The following is a 22673-nucleotide window of genomic DNA, read 5'->3' on the forward strand; positions in this document are numbered from 1 at the left end:
TGTCTTTTGCACACAATGTATATAGACTCTCCTTTTTTCTACTGTATTATTGACTTGTTAATTGTTTACTCCATGTGTAACTCTGTGTTGTCTGTTCACACTGCTATGCTTTATCTTGGCCAGGTCGCAGTTGCAAATGAGAACTGGTTCTCAACTAGCCTACCTGGTTAAATAAAGGTGAAATAAAAAAATAAAATGAGGTGAAGCTTGAGTTAGATATCGACCTAGTGTGACCATCCTGGTCCCTCAAGTCAGTGAGTCAACACAGGAAGGAGCAATGAATGGATAGTTCATTTATTTCCAAAGCTGCAATGATGGGACACACACAGTATGGATGAATGATCAGTAGTGACGGGATATAAATACCACTCCCACAGCAATTCTACATTAATCTGCCCTGTAATATACTAACAAAAAAACTATTGAAATGTCTATCAAAGTCATTGTGATCGTATAGTGGATTTAACAATTCCTACTAATTCCTAATTTACTATTATAAATGAATCAATTGTTTCCATGTGTCTCATATTCACAACATCAGAATATCGCGTCATCCATTTTAGTATCAAAATATATCAAATTGACATGGGAAATTACTCAATGTCCCCCTCTGGTGGCGAAGAAGTATAATACACCTAAACTAACAAAACCGGGCTGATAAACTGGCTGGTGTTCATGAGTTTGTAAAACATATACTTTATACTTTTGTCATAAATTACCTGCATTGATGAGACACAGTGTGGATGAACGATCAGTAGTGAACAGGGTAAAAATAGCACTCCTAAAGAAGATGCATTTTGCAGTTAGATACCAACTTGAAAGAGGGATCTTTAGCATAAAACCCACATGGAAAACAGAGACTTGGCAAATAACATATAAAGAGAGGCTGACTTGACACCAAACCAACAACTGTAGTTACTAAAACATAAATTGCTAATGTATGATTTAAAACGTGGATTTTATGATGTAATGTCAATTTTATACATTTCTATCCCAGAACCACTCGATTTTCAAGTTCTCCATAAATCTGCTGTGGATTACCCAGAATCCCACACCTTTATCACACGAGCGGCGCAGCGGTCTAAGGCACTGCTTCTCGCTGGAGGCGTCACTACAGACCCTGATTCAAATCCAGGCTGCTGGGAGTCCCTTAGGGCAGCGCACAACTAACAGCTCAAAAACCACACGGAATCTGGGAGTAATATGTACATCCCTGGTTAGAGGACAATTTGTAGAAAACAGCTAGCTACATTTTGATTCAAGTGGGTCGTGAACGTGGTAAGTGTAACACAACTCTTTTTTTTGTTAAATCACATAAATAGTACTCTTCCATTTCAGAGCTTGGATTTTTCCCATGAGCCTAAAATCCATAACATGTTGAAATCAATCAATGAGGGGGCAAACGTTTAGGCTTCTACATTGAGACTATTAAAATATTCCTAATACAATGTTAAAACATACCACATTGTGACATTAATTCATTGGTATCATGAAACAACTCCATTTATGTATTTTCTGATATTTTACCAGATTAACTCTGGTCACAGCTATAAGGTTTCTCTCCTGTGTATGTTCTCTGCTGATTAGTCACAGCTAGACTCAGTATAACTCTTCCCACATTGAGCACAGCTGTAAGGATTTATCTTATGTGTGTGTTATCTGGTGTAAAGTCAGATAGCCAGATCTAGTAAAACTCTTCCCACATTGATTACAGCTATAAGGTTTCTCTCCTGTGTGTGTTCTCTGGTGTCGGGTCAGCTGGCCAGATTGAACAAAACTCTTCCCACATTGATCACAGCTATAAGGTTTCTCTCCTGTGTGTGTTCTTTGGTGTTGAGTCAGATTGCCAGATTGAACAAAACTCTTCCCACATTGATCACAGCTATAAGGTTTCTCTCCTGTGTGTATTCTCTTGTGCACTGTCAGTTCTCCAGATCGACTAAAACTCTTCCCACATTGACCACAGCTATAAGATTTCTCTCCTGTGTGTGTTCTCTGGTGTTGAGTCAGATGGCAAGCATAAACAAAACTCTTCCCACATTGATCACAGCTATAAGGTTTCTCTCCTGTGTGTGTTCTTTGGTGTTGAGTCAGATTGCCAGATAAATTAAAACTCTTCCCACATTGATCACAGCTATAAGGTTTCTCTCCTGTGTGTGTTCTTTGGTGTTGAGTCAGATGGCAAGCAAAAACAAAACTCTTCCCACATTGATCACAGCTATAAAGTTTCTCTCTTGTGTGTGTTCTCTTGTGTACGGTCAGATTTCCAGATTGACCAAAACTCTTCCCACATTGACCACAGCTATAAGATTTCTCTCCTGTGTGTGTTCTCTGATCAATTTTAATGCCTGATGATGTGAATCTCTTCCCACAGTCAGAGCAGCAGTGAGTTCTCTTCCCTGTGGGTCTCTGTGGGTGTTTATTGAGGTGTTCTGATCTGGAGAGACTCTTCTCTGTCTCCTCAGCATCATGAGGTTGTTGAGGCTCCCCAGAGGATTCACGATAGTCACGTCTCTCTCCTGTGTGAACAACAAAGTCAGACAGATGATTAAAGGCCCACAACAGCGATAATCCAGTGTAAAAGTTGATGCCAACAGCATAGCCATGATGTTGTACAACAATTGATGTCTGTAATGAATGTTACAATTATTGTCTTAGAATTAGCAAGAAGTCATATTTTGTCTTGTTTTCATATTAGTAGTAACATCTAAGATTGTAGACTAGAAATAAGTTATTCATGTTGTTGAAACTCTAAGCAGTGTGGCAGAAGACTTTTGGTCTACAATACAGGCCCCTTTGTGTTTTCTAAAATTGCGGCACGAGGGCAATTTGATTGCATAAACTCCTCCATGTTAATGAGGAAACCACTAGTTATGGATGTCGTATATCTGGTGTGACAAGAGATGAAAAGAATCAGTTGTTGGAAGTGAATAGTATTAGGATATATGCTTTTTGTTAGACGAGAACAATATTTGAGAACCGGATAATTTTGCCAAAGTACTTATTGGATCACTATCTGAAGCTACTTGGCTGAACTAGTAACCTGAAAGGTTGCAAGTTCGAATCCCCGAGCTGACAAGGTACAAATCTGTCGTTCTGCCCCTGAAAAGGCAGTTAGCCTCGGAACAGTGGGTTATCATTGAAAATAAGAATTTGTTCTTAACTGACTTGCCTAGTAAAATAAAGGTAAAATAAAAAGTAAAAAATATTCATTGTGTGTCAAAATATATACCAATACTAGTTTCCAAGTGACTACTAGCTGACGAGCATAATAACCAATAGAAGAAGTTATTAGGTATTGATATATACAGAGGTAAAATAAACTTGAAGTTAAGGAAATATAGGAGGAATCCATAACACTCAGAATATTTAAATAGGAGTATATCTATCAAAGACCTCATACTAGACCGGAAAATAAGGGAGTGACAACGTGAACGAAGGAACAAACCCAACTCACGCGAAGGGCCATTACGAAGAAATAGAAGGGTTGGTAGGGCCGCACGCCTAGGCCCTTGTTACACCGCAGTAACTAAAATCCTAAAGTACTCTGCCCAGCCAGAAGACGGGGTAGAGGCATTTGCTGCAGGTATTAGGCAAAAGTCAGCAGCTATCATTATGACATCATGGATTCATTCTAGAATATACTATATAGTCTAGAAAACTGGTTTAATTATCATTATGACATCATGGATGGCCAGTCCTTGTATTCATAGTGTATTGAATTCAGGGGGAGGGACTGAGCTGAACTCAAACCTGGGTCCAGCGACTGTCAAGTCAACACCTTATAACTGTTACGCCAAGATGTCTGAACTTCTTGACGAGGTCGCTAGGTGTTGGGTTAAGGTTTCTACAATATCGTTCTCTATGAATTTGAGAGTGGTAACACTTCTCCTTCCCCCATCCCTCAGCTGTTAACCAAGTCTCTGGGCAGCCATTTTGTTGCTGTTTAAAAACCCCACACAACCCAGCAATCTGCAGTTCAAACAATAACAAATCTGTCATTCCACCACTGTTTTGGTAATACAATTATTATGGGTTTGGATAAATGTAACTACAGACAGACCTATGGATGCAAGGACTGACCATCCATGATATCAACATTATAGTTTTAACCATGTTGAGGCAGCAGGGTAGCCTAGTGGTTAGAGCGTTGGACTAGTAACCGGTTGCAAGTTCACATCCCCGAGCTGACATGGTACAAATCTGTCGTTCTGCCCCTGAACAGGCAATTAACCCACTGTTCCTAGTCCATTATTGAAAATAAGAAGTTGTTCTTAACTGCAATACAGTGTTGATTTACATTGTTTCTAAACATTATAGTAAAAAAAGCTTATTTGGGGTTCTGATGGGGTACAACAGTTGAACTCAGCTCATGAGGCATGTGTTATATTCTTCAAGAATCAATGGCTGTAAATAAATAATTTAAAAGTCACAATATGGATGTAGCGATTGCAGATTACATCAGTTCAACTGCAGAGTTTGTGCCTCTGTTGTTAAGACAGTACTTACTAGTGTTAATCAGGGAATGGTTTCTAAAAACCATCTTATGGTTAAATTCTTCGTTTGAACCATTGGATGCCTTAAGATGCGTTTGGGAAACCGGAACCAGATATCCAGGTTCCTCCTCTTCCTCCTTTTTCGATGTAACAGTCATCTCCTCCCCCTCCTCTTTCACGCCATAAACTACATGCTCTCCTTTCACTGTAACACCATCCTCCTCTTTCACAGTAACGGCCCCACTCTCTACTTCTTGTTTTACTGTGATATCTTCCTCGTCTTTCACTCTGAATGCGTCCTCCTCTTCTTTCACAGTAACGACCCCACTCTCTACTTCTTGATTTACTGTGATATCCTTCTCTTCATTAGAAGGAGAGTATCGTAGTGACCGCATGGTCGGGGATGTTAGCTATGCTAATGCTAACTTAACCAGCCCGCTTGCTGATTAATAACAACACCGTAAATATGAAATTAAATCGGATAACTAACTAGACGACAGAAATGGGTTTAAAACATAGTGGCTAATATATACGAAAGCGTCTAAAGTGCTATATTGGTTAATCTATTTTGTCTAGCAAGCTACCGAGGTGTCTGACGAGCTGTTGCTGCTGATGAAAGAAGCGTTCCGTCCACTAGATTATACGTCACACCAACAGCATAACCATAAATTCCCAGACCGCCATCTGCTGACTGGAGTGGGTAACGCAGTTGAGTAAAATGCTATTTAATTTTCAGACAAAAAGTTAAAGGGTAGGATTCAGAGACGACGCTCGTGCTAAAATATTAATTATCCCCCTAAATAAATCAATATCAGTCAATATATTTTTATGTGATTTCTTTTTTTCGTGAACCGTTCCATCACATCTTAAATTTCCTATCGGGTTGGAACTTGAACCGGGGGAGGCTGCTGCTGCACCAGTGACTGTTAGACTTTCATCAGCAAAGATGGAGGAGAGAAATACTCGGAGAGAGGGACCCCAACACAGAACTAAACTGGATCTAAGATGGCGGACATAAATACTACTACTACTTAAACATCATAATTTTGCAAAAAACGCCAGTTGACTGTTAGTTAAAATATGGAATTACAAACCCCCTAAATAAATCAATATTCAGTAAATATATATTTATTTTTTTAAGTTCAATCTGAACTTCAATAAAATTCATTGTTTTGCCATGCAGATGAATTATAAAAACAGAGTTGAAGGTGTGCAGTGGATGATTAAAACACCCTAAATTATTAGGCAGGAGGAGAGAGTTTTGAAGACAGAAATGGAAAGAGGAGTGGCTAGAATCAACTTCAAAACAGCCTGAAATGAATTAATGAAGCCTAGTAGAATATCATTTTTGCCAAGGATTCAAGTCAAATATACATGTAGTTATTACAAAAGAAGCCACATTGTAACCTGTACATTTAATATATTCACTGATCATGTACTCTACCTTGGCAAATTAATGCATCTAGATTATACGTCACACCAACAGCAGTTTAGGTATGAATGTCTTTGAGGTGATCAAATTCCTGTCTTAAATGAATGACGCAGTGTCTGCATTATGTATTACTTTACACTTCAACAGTGTTTACCAATCTTGGTCCTGGGACATTAATGGTTACACATTGTAACTAATAGACATAGAAACAGGAGGAACTAGTTAATTCAATATACAGAACTAAATTTTTTAAACTGGATCTAAGATGCATCATAAATACTACTACTAACATCTAATTTTTTAAACACGGTGGAGTCCTAAAATATTAATTACCCCCCCCCTAAATAAATCAATATCAGTCTATATATTTATTTTTTTCAAGTTCAATCTGTACTTCAATACACATCTGTTGTGAATTATAAAAACAGAGGAAGAGAGAGGTGGAGAGAGAGGTGTTAAAGACAGAAAGGGAAAGAGGAGGAGGAGAGAGAGGTGTTAAAGACAGAAAGGGAAAGAGGTAAACACATAGGAGCAGGGAAGGCAGCACATGATTAATGAATCACAGTGCTACATAACTGTTCTCTCAGTTCATCACAATTACATAACCATTGGGCCGACTAGAGACACTGTTATCTTAAAAGCAGGTGAGGTGGCGATGATGGGACTGGGGGTTGGCATCCTCTCACATCAAAACATACCTGCAGACCAGAGACAGATGGAGAGAGTGAGCATGTTTAAGCCTTGTGTATTTATTTTTTAATCTAACATTGTTAATCATCAATCAGGAGGTGAAATGCAAAACTGACCTGGGATCATTAACTCTGGGACTACTGCATCTCTATCTGTATTTCAATGTAAAGCATCTCTTTAATAATACTTCCTGTATAATATAAACTGACCTGGGATCATTAACTCTGGGACTACTGCATCTCTATCTGTATTTCAATGTAAAGCATCTCTTTAATAATACTTCCTGTATAATATAAACTGACCTGGGATCATTAACTCTGGGACTACTGCATCTCTATCTGTATTTCAATGTAAAACATCTCTTTAATAATACTTCCTGTTGTCCTGACCAAGTGACCTCTCACCTCTGATCATGCTGTGTCCTCTATGTAGCCAGTTCAGATGCAGGAGGGGTTCACCGACACAGCTGATATAACCTAGAGGATTTAGGGAGAAGAGGAGAGAGGGATGAAGTGAAGGAGAGAGACTGTTATTGAGAAAATAAGGTAGTTAAAACTGACCCTGTGTTCAACAGGAATCTGTGTGTGGCCTCACCTGGTGTCCACACCACACTAAGTGGCTGCAGAGTACTTTATGCTGAAAAACATGAACGGACCCACAAGGACAAACAATATAGCGTAGTTATAGAAATAATGAAGTGTCTTACTATTCTCCATGGTTGGCCCTCTTGCCTATTCTTTGAAGGTGGAAGGAGCCACAGTTATACACCTGAACCTGCTTACTGCACAACACAATCCAACAATCAGATCGATACATGAGTGTGTAGTTGTGGGTTATCGGGTGTCTAATTGTTCTACATTTTTTTCAAAATGGGTGATTTAAAATAGCCTGTTTTGTTTTTTTGCACAGACATCACACCCTTACCTAAACAGCACCCTCACCTGAGAAGTAGAAATCAAAGGGAGAGAAACTGGGAATGGAATAACTGCAGTTAACATAGCTAAGTAAATGGAAGAATATTCTTATTGCAATGTGAATGGCTCTTAAAAGAGCCTTTGGTTGTGTATAGTGTAGTCTATGGTGTTGCCAGGGAACAGCACCCTCTTTGAAGAAGTAGGAGGTGAAGATCTCCTGCACACGGATTGCCTCTCTTGCTGCGTTGTTGGACCCCATCCTTGAAACATCCTGCAGAACAGCAGACTCCTCCTCTGGGACACAGCGGCGAGCTGCAGATCCCCTCCTGGTCCTTGTGTCCATCATGAAGTTAAGCAGGACACAGGTAGCCTTCACACACCTGAATTCCTCCAGGAGGCAGTCCCAGATGACCCTGGTCACCCAACCTTGCAGTGCCCTACACGTTAACTGTAGGCAACCGTTTTGAAGGAATCTCCAGTTTGCTTATTTATATTCAGTGGCCTGACTGCATCCAGACTGTCAAAGGTCCGTCCTGGTAGATCTGAACCTAATGCAGTTTGGAGTGATCAGATGACAGGAGTCACATTTAGGTGTCAGGTGTAACTGAGGCTGTAGATGCTCCATATCCACTACTTTGAGTGTTGTATATAAATCAAATATTATTTTTCACATAAATAAATAAATAGCTAATGTGTGATTTAAAACGTGGATTTTATGATGTAATGTCAATTTTATGCATTTCTATCCCAGGACCACTCAATTTTCAAGTTCTCCATAAATCTGCTGTGGATTACCCAGAATCCCACGCCTTTATCACACGAGCGGCGCAGCGGTCTAAGGCACTGCATCTCGCTGGAGGCGTCACTACAGACCCTGGTTCAAATCCAGGCTGTATCATAACAGTCAATGATTGGGAGTCCCTTAGGGCAGCGCACAACTAACAGCTCAAAAACCACACGGAATCTGGGAGTAATGTGTACATCCCTGGTTAGAGGACAATTTGTAGAAAACAGCTAGCTACATTTTGATTCAAGTGGGTCATGAACGTGGTAAGTGTAACACAACTCTTTTTTTTGTTAAATCACATAAATTAGTACTCTTCCATTTCAGAGCTTGGATTTTTCCCCTGAGCCTAAAATCCATATCATGTAGAAATCAATCGATGAGGGGGCAAACTTTTAGGCTTCTACATTGAGACTATTAAAATATTCCTAATACAATGTTAAAACATACCACATTGTGACATTAATTCATTGATATCATGAAACAACTCCATGTATGTATTTTCTGATATTTTACCAGATTAACTCTGGTCACAGCTATAAGGTTTATCTCCTGTGTGTGTTCTCTGGTGTGAAGTCAGAGAGCCAGATCCAGTAAAACTCTTCCCACATTGATTGCAGCTATAAGGTTTCTCTCCTGTGTGTGTTCTCTGGTGTAAAGTCAGAGAGCCAGATTGAACAAAACTCTTCCCACACCAATCACAGCTATAAGGTTTCTCTCCTGTGTGGATTCTCTGATGGATTTTTAAGGTCTGATAAGGTGAATCTCTTCCCACAGTCAGAGCAGCAATGAGTTATCTTCCCTGTGGATCTCTGCAGGTGTTTCTTGAGGTGTTCTGATCTGGAGAGACTCTTCTCTGCCTCGTCAGAATCATGAGGTTGTTGAGGCTCCCCAGACGATCCACGATAGTCACGTCTCTCTCCTGTGTGAACAACAAAGTCAGACAGATGGTTAAAGGCCCACAACAGCGGAAATCCACTGTAAAAGGTGATGCCAACAGCGTAGCCATGATGTTGTACAACAATTGACGTCTGTAATGAATGTAAAAACTATTTGACAATTGTCTTAAAATGAGCAAGAATAGTCATATTTTGTCTTGTTTTCACATTAGTAGTAACATCGATGATTGTAGGCTAGAAATCAGTTATTAAAGTTTTTGAAACTCCTATTTTTGAAACTCCCCTTTCTGTGTTTGCTAAACTTGCAGCACGAGGGCGATGCACATGCAATTTGATTGCAGAAACTCCTCCCTGCTAATGAGGAAACCGATAGTTATGGATGTAGTATATCTGCCTGGAGCAAAAATGGTGAGCAAAGATTTTAGTTTTTCACAATGTATTCTGAATGTGAATGGGGGAAAACTCAGGGGAGTAACCTCCATTTCCAGGTTGCTTATGAGAGCATTTCACACTACTTTGGATTATAATTGTAATGCTTGTTTGAATGTCCTGCTTAATATAATGTTTGTGTCGTCATCACAAATCAACCGCTTCGTACTTAAAAAACACTTCAACCAGTAAAATGCTCTTTGGCTGAGGGTTTGTACACGGTTTGCCAAATTGGCCCATAACTTAACCTAACAACAAATGAAGGAAAATAGCTCTGTGTGTTGTACAATAGCCTATCCAACAAGGAACAGTTCTCTACACATTATGACCACGGTAGGGATGTTGGATCCAACGTGGAGCACGGCATAACTGTCTTTACCAGAGTAATGAATGAAGAAGCACTTTGGTTGTTGTTGCATGTTGTGATGTTTGTCATGTGACTGTCATTCAGAAAATGATTTCCTGGACCAGCTGATGATAGTTGAACATGTGACTGTAACTAAACAGCTACAGTATTAAGAATGATGTTTAATTATTGAAGAACCACATTAATGACAGTATCCATTTGGGTGTTGTCAATAAAGTTACGATATTTATTATTATTTAACCAGGTGGCCATGATGTCATAATGATAGTTTAACCAGGTAGGCCAGTTGAGATCAAGTTCTCATTTACAACTGCGACCTGGCCAAGATAAAGCAAAGCAGTGCGACAAAAAACAACAGAGTTACACGTGGGATTAACAAAGGAACAGTCAATAACACAATAGAAATATCTATATAGTGTCTGCAAATGGTGTAGGGTGGAAAGGCAATAAATAGGCCATAGTAGCGATGTAATTACAATTTAGCAAATTAACACTGGAGAGATACATGTGCAGATGATGATGTGCAAGTAGAAATACTGGTGTGCAAAAGAGCAAAAAAGTCAATAAAAACATGGGGATGAGGTAGGTAGTTGGATGGGCTATTTACAGATGGGCTGTGTACAGCTGCAGCGATCGGTAAGCTGCTCAGATAGCTGATGCTTAAAGTTGGTGAGGGAGAAATAAGTCTCCAACTTCAACGATTTTTGCTATTCGTTCCAATCATTGGCAGCAGAGAACTGGAAGGAAAGGCGGCCAAAGGAGGTGTTGGCTTTGGGGATGACCAGTGAGATATACTTCCTGTAGCACGTGCTATGGGTGGGTGTTGCTATGGTGACCAGTGAGCTGAGTTAAGGCGGCCTAGCAAAGACTTATAGATGACCTGGAGCCAGTGGATTTGGAGACGAATATGTTGCCGAGGGCCAGCCGACGAGAGCATACAGGTCGCAGTGGTGGGTGGTATATGGGGCTTTGGTGACAAAACGGATGGCACTGTGATAGCAAACTGGACGCAGTCTGTGTAGAGTGTTGGAGGCTATTTTGAAAATGACATCACCGAAGTCAAGGATCGGTATGATAGTCAGTTTTACGAGGGTATGTTTGGCAGCTTGAGTGAAAGAGGCTTTGTTGCGAAATAGGAAGCCGTTTTTTTATTTAATTTTGGATTGTAAATGCTTAATATTAGTCTGAAAGGAGAGTCTAACCAGACACCTAGGTATTTATAGTTGTCCACATATTCTAAGTCAGAACCGTCCAGAGTAGTGATGCTGGACGGGTGGGTGCGGGCAGCGATCGGTTGAAGAGCATACATTTAGTTTAACTAACGTTTTAGAGCAGTTGGAGGCCACGGAAGGAGTGTTGTATGGCATTGAAGCTCATTTGGAGGTTTGTTAACAGTGCCCAAAGAAGTGCCACATGTATACAGAATGGTGTCATCTGCGTAAAGTTGGATCAAGGAATCACCTGCAGCAAGAGCAATATTGTTGGTATATACAGAGAAAAGAGTCGGCCAGAGATTTGAACCCTGTGGTACCCCCATAGAGACTGCCAGAGGTCCAGACAACAGGCCCTTCGATTTGACACACTGAACTCTATCTGAGAAGTTGTTCTGAGAAGTAGTTGGTGAACCAGGCGAGTCAGTCATTTCAGAAACCAAGGCTGTTAATTCTGCCGATAAGAATACAGTGATTGACAGAGTCGAAAGCCATGGCCAGGTTGATGAAGATGGCTACAGAGTATTGTCTCTTATCGACGGCGGTTATGATATAGTTTAGGACCTTGAGCGTGGCTGAGGTGCACCAGTGACCAGCTCGGATTGCACAGCGGATAAGGTACGACGGGATACAAAATGGTCAGTGATCTGTTTGTTAAAACCTCTTGGAACTCTGGGGGCTGTATTTCAAATTTTTTTGGATAAAAAACGTTCCCCTTTTTAAACTGGATATTTTGTCACGACAAGATGCTATTTCGCCTACAAAAATAATATTTTTGGGAAAAAGGAACATTTGCTATCTAACTGGGAGTCTCGTGAGTGAAAACATCCAAAGTTCTTCAAAGGTAAATGATTTAATTTGATTGCTTTTCTTATTTTCGTGAAAATGTTGCCTGCTGCTAGCAGGGCATAATGCTATGCTAGGCTATGATAAACTTACACAAATGCTTGTCTAGCGTTGGCTGTAAAGCATATTTTGAAAATCTGAGATGACAGTGTGATTAACAAAAGGCTAAGCTGTGTCTCAATATATTTCATTTGTGATTTTCATGAATAGGAAGATTTTCTAGGGATATTTATGTCCGCTGCGTTATGCTAATTAGTTTGAGGCGATGATTACGCTCCCGGATCCGGGTTTGAGAGTCGCAAGAAGTTGACTTTGCTTTCGAAGACTTTAGAAAGGCAGGGCAAGATGGAAATAGGTCTGTAATAGTGTGGGTCTAGAGTGTCACCCCCTTTGAAGAGGTGGATGACCGCAGAAGTGTTCCAATCTTTAGGAATCTCTGACGATACGAAAGAGAGGTTGAACAGACTAGTAACAGGGGTTGCCACAATGGCGGCAAATAACTTGAGAAAGAGAGGGTCCAGATTGTCTAGCCTAGCTGATTTGTACGGGTCCAGGTTTTGCAAATCTTTCAGAACATCAGCTATCTGGATTTGGGTGAAGGAGAAGCTGGGGAGGTTTGGGCAAGTACCTGCGGGGGGTGGGGAGCTGTTGGCCAGGGTTGGGGTAGCCAGGAGGAAAGCATGGCCAGCCGTAGAGAAATTCTTCTTGAAATTCTCGATTATCGTGGATTTATCGGTGGTGACAGTGTTTCCTAGCCTCAGTGCAGTGGGCACCTGGGAGGAGGTGCTCTTATTCTCCATGGACTTTACAGTGTCCCAAAACTTTTTGGAGTTAGAGCTACAGGATGCAAATGTCTGTTTGAAAAAGCTAGCTTTTGCTTTTCTAACTGACTGTGTGTATTGGTTCCATACTTCTCTGAAAAGTTGCTCTGGTTCAAGGCTAGCTTCGGGGCTGGGCCACTCGGTAGCAGCTAGCTAGCTGCGATTATCCAGTGTAATGGTCCAGAGCTTACGGCAGGAATACGGTGATGTAGTGGAGAAAAACAGTCCGATATGCTCATGGATGATATCGCGCTGTGTAGACTGGCAGGTATTATCCAGGCTAAAAGCGGCTGGTGTTTGAGCTAAAAAAAGGTAAAGGCCAGTAGCAGTGGCTAACAATGACTAAATAGCTGGTAGCTAATTAGCTGTCCTGATGGAGGTTCTAGCTATAAGGTCTAAAAAAATAGCAGATCCGTATATCATTGGTGAGACTGCCGGAAGGTTTATTTAATTTAAACATGGAAAAAGAGATTGAAATATATTGAATACATACAAAAAAGACAAAAAATAATAACATTTACAACAACAAACACGTCTTACTAGTTTTGGAATAGTTTTCATTTTTCAAACCGGTTTGTTATTTTATTTCAGGTTTCTAAATAGTTTTCCCCTAATTACTTTTTCTATAACAACCAGGCATAGTTACAAATCTAATTCCCAGGAATGGGGTTCATATGAACCACAGAGACTGTGTGTGAATAATGACATGGCCGTGTCCAACCCTGAAAACCACCAATCTCCAACAGGGCCCTCCTGTATCACTAGACACCTCATGGTGAGCTACAGGTAGGAAATGAATAACAATAATTGGTCAGCAATGAATACCAATAATTGATTACAAGATGACACTTTAAAAACCATTGGAAAAACTCAGAAATTATTTAGTATTTCTGTTCCCAAAAACTGTTTTTCAAGCTTAACATAAAGCCACTGAATGATACATAGTTCAACAAATACAAAAAAACAAAACATTTCCCACAAAATCTGCAACAACAAACACGCAAAAATTTTTCATTTTTCAGGTGATGAGTGTGAGGCTCGGATTTATTCCTTAAGTTTAATACCGCTCTTCACCGACCCAGGAAGGGGTAGGGACAAACAGGCGTTGTACCTCGTTTCCCTACTTCAGTGAACACTAATTATAGTGTTAGGTTCTAATTTTTCAGAGTGAATAACTCACGGACACTAGAGAAGCTTAACCATGTTTAAATATTCCCAAAGGGTCTTTACAGCTGTAATTCAGACAAAAATGTGTTCTCACCATCACAAGTATATATACCCCACTTTGGACAATCCTCCTCTGCAATGCTTACATCTTCTGGTTTGACAGGAAGAGGGTAACAGGATACTAAACCCTTAGGTTGCAAGATCGGTTCCCCGAGCTGACAAGGTACAAATCGTTCGTTCTGCCCCTGAACAAGGCAGTTAACCCACTGTTCCTAAGCCATCATTGAAAATAAGAATGTGTTCTTAACTGACTTGCCGAGTAAAATAAAATAAATAAATAAAAATTGTGTTGACGACCGGCTCCCTCCTAGTCAGGTTGTGTCGACGACCGTCGACGACCGGCTCCTCCTAGTCAGGTTGTGTCCCTCCTAGTCAGGTTGTGTCGACCGGCTCCCTCCTAGTCAGGTTGTGTGTCCTAGTCAGGTTGTGTCGACGACCGGTCAGGTTGTGTCCCCGGCTCCCCTAGTCAGGTTGTGTCATGACCGGCTCCCCCTAGTCAGGTTATGTTGTCGACTGACTCCCTCCTAGTCACAGGTTGTGTCTTATTTATTTAATCCCTCCTAGTCAGGTTGTGTTAAAGCATCATATGTTCAGTACTCCTAGTCATTTTATAAAAAGATTATATTGACAAGTGGGGCGATTGGTAGAAATTACAGATGACCCTGGCTGTATCATAACTAGTCAGGTTGTGTCGACATATTGGCTCCGTCGTCCAGGGTAGTCATTGTAAATAAGATTTTGTTCTTAACTGATTTGCCTAGTTAAATAAAGGTTACATTTAAATAATTTAAAAAATAGTGTTCATGACAAACCATATTTTATCAAATCCTCAAGGCACCAAAACAAAGGTTTCAAACCAATTCATGAATGTAATTGAATCTAGGTATCCTTGCCTTTAATGTCATGAAAAAAATGGCTGACAATGATTTCAACAGCTCTAATAATTTGCCCTCACAGGAAATCTACACTGGCAATTATAGAACATACTATGTTGCCTCAAAATCTGTTTAAAAAAATAATTTTGACCTCATGGATGGCCAGTCCTTGTATTCATAGTGTAGTGAATTCAGGGGGAGGCCCTGGGCTGAACTCAAACCTGGGTCCAGCAACTGTCAAGCCAACACCTTAGAACTGTTATGCCAAGATTTCTGAACTTCTTGACGAGGTCGCTGGGTGTTGGGTAACAGTTGCTACAATAGCCTTCTCTAAGAATGTGAGAGTGGAAATACTTCCCTCATCCCTCAGCAGTTAACCAAACCAAGCCTCTGGGCAGCCATTTTGTTGCCGTTTAAAAAACCCACACAACCCAGCAATCTGCAGTTCAAACAATAACAAATCTGTCATTCCACCACTACTATTCTATATTTGTGTTGGACAAGTTTGCTCACCACCAGAAAACAACTCCCATTTTACATTATAATCAACTACAACGCTTCACCTTCTCCAATATAAACAGTGTCTACTGGCTATCAACAATTAAAAACAAGAAAAAAAACACGTATTTCTAAATAATAATATACAATCGTATCTTTTCTCATTTTTCTTTCTATAGAATCCTAAAACTCACTAGCTTCTAGAACTCTCGTCCCCTTGGAACGAGCCCAAACAAAACTAAATCTCCAATACAGGAAAAACGTGCAGTCAAAATAAATTGTGATCCATGGCAACTCACTGACTAAACGCAAACATTTTTGACTGCCCAGTATGGGAATAAAGACAATTAGAATTTAAATGTTGTCAAGAAATACTGGAGTGATGTCAGATTGTTAATAAAATTGATTATAGACCAATTTATTATACTGTTTTCATGTGTGTATATATATATATCTTCCACTTGAAGAAAACAGCTCACTACATTTTGAAGTGCTGCATGTTGATTAAAGTGGGTCACCAACACAGTAAGTGTAACACAGCACTTTTTTTTGTTAGTCACTTTTTGTTTAATAATACTCTTTCAATTCAGAGCCTGGATTTCCCCTGAGGTTAATATCCATATCATGCTGCAATCAATTGAACAGGGTAAACAATAAGGTAGAACATCATTAAAATACTCCTACTACAATGTTAAAACATTCTACATTGTGACATCATTAAAACACTCCTACTACAATGTTAAAACATTCTACATTGTGACATCATTAAAATACTCCTACTACAATGTTAAAACATTTTACATTGTGACATTATTTCAATGAAACAACTTAAAATTTTCATTTTGATCAGACATTATGACATTGATCATTTTCTCTCCTGTGTCTGGTGTGAAGTCAGCTGGCTAGATGAAACAACTTCTTCTCCTGTGTGTGTTCTCTGGTGTGACATGTACAGCTATTTCTCTCCTGTTTGTTCTCTGAGTGTTTTCAGCTGGCTAGATGTAAAACTCTTGTCACATTGATCACAGCTAAAAGGCTTCTCTCCTGTGTGTGTTCTCTGGTGTGAAGTCAGCTGGCTAGATGTAGTAAAACTCTTCCCACATTGATCACAGCTATAAGGCTTCTCTCCTGTGTGTGTTCTCTGGTGTGAAGTCAGCTGGCTAGATGTAGTAAAACTCCTCCCACATTGATCACAGCTATAAGGCTTCTCTCCTGTGTGTGTTCTCTGGTGTAATGTCAGATCGCTAGATGTAGCAAAACTCCTCCCACATTGACCACAGCTATAAGGTTTTCTCCTGTGTGTGTTCTCTGGTGTACTGGATGTACTGAAAGTCAGATCAGATCACAGCTGGTTTTTAGTGTGTTCTCTGGTGTTGATCAGATGGCTAGTCCTCCCACATTGAAAACTCTCTCCCACATTGATCACAGCACAGCTATAAGGTTTCTCTCCTGTGTGTTCTCTGGTGTATTTTAAGTTCTGATGAAGATTTGCAACCTTTCCCACAGTCAGAGCAGCAATGAGATTTCTTCCCTGTGGGTCTCTGCTGGTGTTTCTTGAGGTGTTTTGATTTGGAGAGACTCTTCTCTGCCCTGTCAGCATCATGAGGTTGTTGAGGCCCCCCAGAGGATCCACGATAGTCAGGTCTCTCTCCTGTGTGAACAAAAAGTCAGACAGGTGGTTTAAGGCCCACAACAGCAAAAATACACTGTAAAAAGGTGATGCCAACAGCGTAGCCATTATGTTGTTCAAACAATGATGTCTGGAATGAATGTGAATTATTTGACATTTGTCTTAAGACAGTCAAGTGAACAACAGTCATATTTTGTCTGGTTTTCCCATTAGTGGTAAAATCATTTGTATGCAAGAAATTATTTTTAAAGTAAAAACAGGTGATCATTTTGGTCTCTATGTTGTAGGTCTATGTTGTTGTTATGTTAAAGTCTAAGTAGGTTTGCTGCTCTGTGGTTTCCACATTAGTGTTTCTGCAATGAGCAAACAGAGGAGCAAATGCAGACCAGAAGCTGCACGTTTGGGGATGTCTGATAGTATTTACGTACCACCACTAATGATTTGTGGAGCTTCTCAAAGTAATTTTTTCTTCACCTCAAACAGCAAGTAAACAAAGTTATGAAATTGCTTATTCCAGTTACCCTAATAAAATAGCATGTGTCTTTCCCAAACTCCTGGTGCAGGAAACTGAAAAGAAAATGACTGACCTAAAAAACAGTGTAAACTCCCAGTGGAATGATGATTTTTATTGAAAAATGGTATTTGTGGTTTAGGTAGAAGGATGAGGCAAAAAACATTAATGGCAAATAAGTCTGGCTGTACAACCGATTTTGAGATACGGTTCCAGTAAAATGTGAAACGTCCTGGCAAATTAGAAATGAAATCATGTGACTAAACTGAATAAAAATTACTGAAAACTTCAGGAGCATAAAATTTAAGGCCACAAAAGGAAACAAAGATAAATGACAAAGAATGATAGTAAAAAGCTTTTGCTGAACCTTGGTACAATGTTGGGAAAAATTTATGAAATTGCTTATTCCAGTTAAATAAGCATGCACCCATTAAGATGGCTCATTCATCCCAAACCCAGGAATACTTTCATGATTTTTTCAATGGCAAATAAGTCTGGCAAGATTAGCAAACGTCCTGCAAATTGAGAAATCATGTGACTCTGATAAAAGCAGTAAAACGCTGACACTGACAAAGAATGAAGTATTTTCTGACCAAATTATGAAAAAGGCAAGACAAGAATCAGATGGCTCATTCACCACTATTTCATGATTTTTTTCATAGATTAGCATTCCAGTGCTGACACTACACTTCCAAAGTAAAATTGAAAGACTTTAGAATTCCGAAAGTCCGTGTGGAAGAGGTGAAAATTATTGTTGTCTATCAACAATGATAAGCCACCAGGGTCTGACAATCTAGATGGAAAATGAATGAGGATAATAGCGGACTATATTGCCACTCCTATTTTCCGTATCTTTAATTTAAGCCTACTGGAGAGCGTGTGCCTTCAGGCCTGGAGGGAAGCTAGTCATTCAATATGTCCTATGCTCTGCATAGTTAGCTCCAGGTAAAATGTTGCACTTATTCAGCCATTCTGTGACCAACAACAAGCTACATAAGGACAGTACCAAAATAAACTGACTCTGGAAATGACAAAGCACCTCGTAACCTAGCTGGAAATGGGACAAACCCTTCTGTGGTAACAGACTGGGACGATTTGTAATCAAATCTAATTCCCAGGAACGGGGTTCATATCAACCACAGAGACTGTGTGGGATAATAACATCGCCGTGTCCAACCCTGCTTGTTCCCTCGACTCAGCTACCAACCACCAATCTCCAACAGGGCCCTTTACCTGTATCAATAGACACTTCATAGTGAGCTACAGGTAGCAATCAGCAATGAATCCCAAAAATGAGCGACCTATGGAGGGGTATCCCCTTGTGGACAAATATCTCAATGTATTACTGCTACCCTGGGGAGATTGATATACCCCTTGAACATCGGCTCCAACCTTCGTCGGATGTGGCAGGGCTTGCAAATTATTGCAAACTACAAAGGGAAGCACAGCCGATAGCTGCCTAGTGACATGAGCCTACCAGACGAGCAACATTACTTCTATGCTCGCTTCGAGGAAAGTAACACTGAAACATGCATGACAGCATCAGCTGTTCCAGACGACTTTGTGATCACGCTCTCCGCAGCCGAGGTGAGTAATACCTTTAAACAGGTTAACATTCACAAGACCACAGGGCCAGACGGATTACCAGGATGTGTACTCCAAGCATGCGCTGACCAACTGGCAAGGGTCTTCACTGACATTTTCATCCCCTGTCTGAGTCTAATACCAATATGTTTCAAGCAGAACACCATAGTCCCTGTGCACAAGAACACTAAGGTAATCTGCCTAAATGACTACCGACCCGTAACACTCACGTCTGTAGCCATGAAGTGATTTGAAAGGCTGGTCGTGGCTCACAACACCATTATCCCTTTATCACCATAAACACTCCAATTTGCATACCGCCCCAACAGATCCACAGATGATGCAATCTATTGCACTCCACACTGCCCTTTCCCACCTGGACAAAAGGAACACCTATGTGAGAATGCTGTTCATTGACTACAGCTCAGCATCCAACACCATAGTCCTTCAAAGTGCATCAATAAGCGAAGGACCCTGGAAATAAACACTGAGCACGCCCCCATTCTCATCGAAGGGGTTGTAGTAGAGCAGGTTGAGAGCTTCAAGTTCCTTGGTATCCACATCCTTGGTTTCCACATTATAGGCTTAGTTAACTGGTGAACTGTTGAAATCATGGAAACATAAAGACGATTCTAATTCTAAATTTGGAATAGAATGTGCAGCACCTTGAATATATTGTTGTTTGACATGACTACCAATTAATAAACCAGGGAGGAATTACTGACAGAGTAGGAGCATGGTGGAGACATCCAAGAGAGGAAAATCAGGAAGGGAAATGACAGAAAGTAGTGCAGACGAAAGGGTTAACAAGTTGGATAAACAACAGATGTGCTGGAATGACAACAATATAGGTGCTACTTTGAGAACACAAACTCTCACATCTTTCACAGCACAGAGCGAGGGAGTCCAGGGGATGACAGGAGGAGCAATGGAGGAAGCATTGAGGGATTATCTTGGCGTGAGTACAGTTGGTTAGACTGAGTGGATGATGGTGAAGAAGAGTAGAGTGAAAAGGGCTAAAGTTGGTAATGAACAGCAGTTTTGGGTCAGAGTTGGAATCATCAGCAAGGATGTTTTTGTGGGTGACCTGTTAACTGTCTCAAAGATGATGAAGGATGAATTGGGTAAAGTGGAATTGGTTCGAGTGACCAGGAGTGGTATGATGCCGATTGTGTGTCAACAGCGCAAAAGGAGAAAGCTTTGTGTGGTTTAGGTTAAACATTTCAGGTGGAAGAACGTGGATTAAAATGAATGATAGACGGAAGGTTTTACTGTGGTTTGGTGAAGTGGTTCTCCCATCTTATGTAAAACCTGGGTAAGTGAGATATACAGAAGCTGCTGCAGTGTTACAATTGTAAAAAGGTTGGACATGTGGCAAGTGCTTGTCGAAGGAATAAATATGTCATAGTCAGATGAAGCATGTTGTAATTGTGATGGGAATCACGTTCCAGAGTTCCCGGAGTGCACTGTACGGATGAAGGAGGTCATAGTAGCTAGGATGATCAGGCCCATCCAGCAGGTATCCTATGTGGAGGCAGTGAAAATAGCTGAAGGAGTAGAGAGGAGAAGGTAGTTCATGTCCCACAGTCTGCAGTGAAGCCATGCAGGAGAAGGATCCCAACACACTAATAGTGAACAAGGTGGACTTTGTTGTGTTTATAGAGCAAGTGATAAATTGCATTAATAAATTATTATAAATTGCAAAACTAGCAGTTTCCGCATTAGCTTGGAGGAGTTTCTACAGTTAATAGAAATCATTGTGAAGGCGGCAAATGGATTTCTGGATTACTAAATGTTACAGGGAGAACTGAATGAAACCCCTCTCAGGTTCAAAAACCTGTGTGGGGATCTAGAATAGACCCATTTTTTTGAAATTCAGGGGATTTTGGATCTCCAGTACTTTACATTTTACGTAATTAGTATGATTTGTTAATCCCAATTTTGTGTGTGTTTTGGTTATTTTTTTACAACCCCGTAGGTAGGTGGCAGCAATACACCTGATGAGTATAGTCTGATAAACCTCAGAAGAAGACATGGTAGGAACCAAAGTGATGGTCAGTGTTTCCAGTTGATCCTAATTAGATGTTACATTACATGTTGTTTTCTTACTTCATGTAGCCGGCTAGCTAGCCAACATCTTCATACTTCGCTTACTCCTCTCTGATAAGATTGCGCTGCACAAACATGCTTATCTTGGCCTACACCACCACTGGTACCAGGCAGTATTAGCTAGCTACGTTTGCTCTGACTCTTAATACATTTAGCAAGCTAGATAGCCCGCTAACTAGCGATTAGCAGCTAACATTATTTAAGCAACACCTTGCTCTGAAAAGACAATCTTTCGCTTTTGATGTAATGGCATGAAAATAATTGCCAGAATATTATTCAATGACTTATCAACAGCTCTAACAATTTGACCCCAACAGGAACTCTACACTGGCAGTTATAGAAAGACCCATTTACTATATAACCAGTATGACATCCGGGAACGTTTGGCATACTAACTATATCACACTATGACCAATAAGCATACTATATACTCAATTAACATCACAAATAGTACGGTTAGTTTGAGTATTCTAACACAGCTAATGACTTATCAACAGCTCTTAAAAATTTGACCCTAACAGGAAATCTACACTGGCAGTAATAGAAAGACCCATTTAATATATAACCATTGATTCCACTGATTCTTGTAGAATATAACTTATAAATGCCTCAAATGTTTCAACCGTATTACCCCACCAGAAACCAAAACATAAGCTCGTATAACGCCACTGTTTGTAAACTAATACTATATGGCTGAGGAGTAGGGCCGACCCAAGCATTCTGACCTCACAATGACAGTGAAGCACCCAAGCTAACTGGCTAACGTTGGATAGCTTGCTAGACACAAATCAGAGAAAAACTCACTCTTACCATTTTACTTATAGTTACTATACTGGCAAGTTTGATGTATAAGTAGCCAACTAACGTTAGGTAGCTAGTTAACATACCGATACATACTGCTGTAAAGATATGCTATGCGTTTTGTAAGGATAGTGTAGCTAACATAACGTGTAACGTAACTTATTTGAAAAGTCATTACTTTATTACATTGCTCAACATTTGTCATAATTATTTAACCTCTAGTGACACCCCATCCCGTGAACGGACCCGTTGTCATCATCTGACACTAATTAGCATAACGCAACGGACATAAATCTTCCTAGAAAATATTCCTATTCATGAAAATCACAAGTGAAATATATTGGAACACAGCTTAGCCTTTTGTTAATCACCCTGTCATCTCAGACTTTCAAAATATGCTTTACAGCCAAAGCTAGACAAGCATTTGTGTAAGTTTATCGATAGCCTAGCATAGCATTATGCCTTGCTAGCAGCAGGCAACCTTGTCACGAAAATCAGAAAAGCAATCAAATTAAATCGTTTACCTTTGATGAACTTCGGATGTTTTCA

At 40.2% G+C, this 22673-nt stretch overlaps 1 protein-coding gene and 1 long non-coding RNA gene across 2 annotated transcripts; both read right to left on the reverse strand.

Annotated features, from left to right (window-relative positions):
* Positions 1-278: 278 nt before the first annotated feature.
* Positions 279-5519, reverse strand: LOC115103951 (zinc finger protein 724-like). The gene is made up of 2 exons (XM_065016162.1): positions 4510-5519; positions 279-2519 (listed from the first exon to the last, which is right to left on the reverse strand). Exons 1-2 carry the CDS (start codon positions 4889-4891, stop codon positions 1645-1647), a joined length of 1257 nt encoding a protein of 418 aa, XP_064872234.1. The 5' UTR covers positions 4892-5519; the 3' UTR covers positions 279-1644.
* A 762-nt stretch (positions 5520-6281) lies between these two features.
* LOC135570094 (uncharacterized) lies at positions 6282-9505 on the reverse strand. The gene is made up of 2 exons (XR_010463425.1): positions 7023-9505; positions 6282-6626 (listed from the first exon to the last, which is right to left on the reverse strand). It is a non-coding gene; the product is annotated as an uncharacterized LOC135570094 (long non-coding RNA).
* Between the last annotated feature and the right edge of the window lie 13168 nt (positions 9506-22673).

Source organism: Oncorhynchus nerka, unplaced genomic scaffold, assembly GCF_034236695.1.
Source record: "Oncorhynchus nerka isolate Pitt River unplaced genomic scaffold, Oner_Uvic_2.0 unplaced_scaffold_1108, whole genome shotgun sequence".
Classification (NCBI taxonomy): Eukaryota; Metazoa; Chordata; class Actinopteri; order Salmoniformes; family Salmonidae; genus Oncorhynchus; species Oncorhynchus nerka.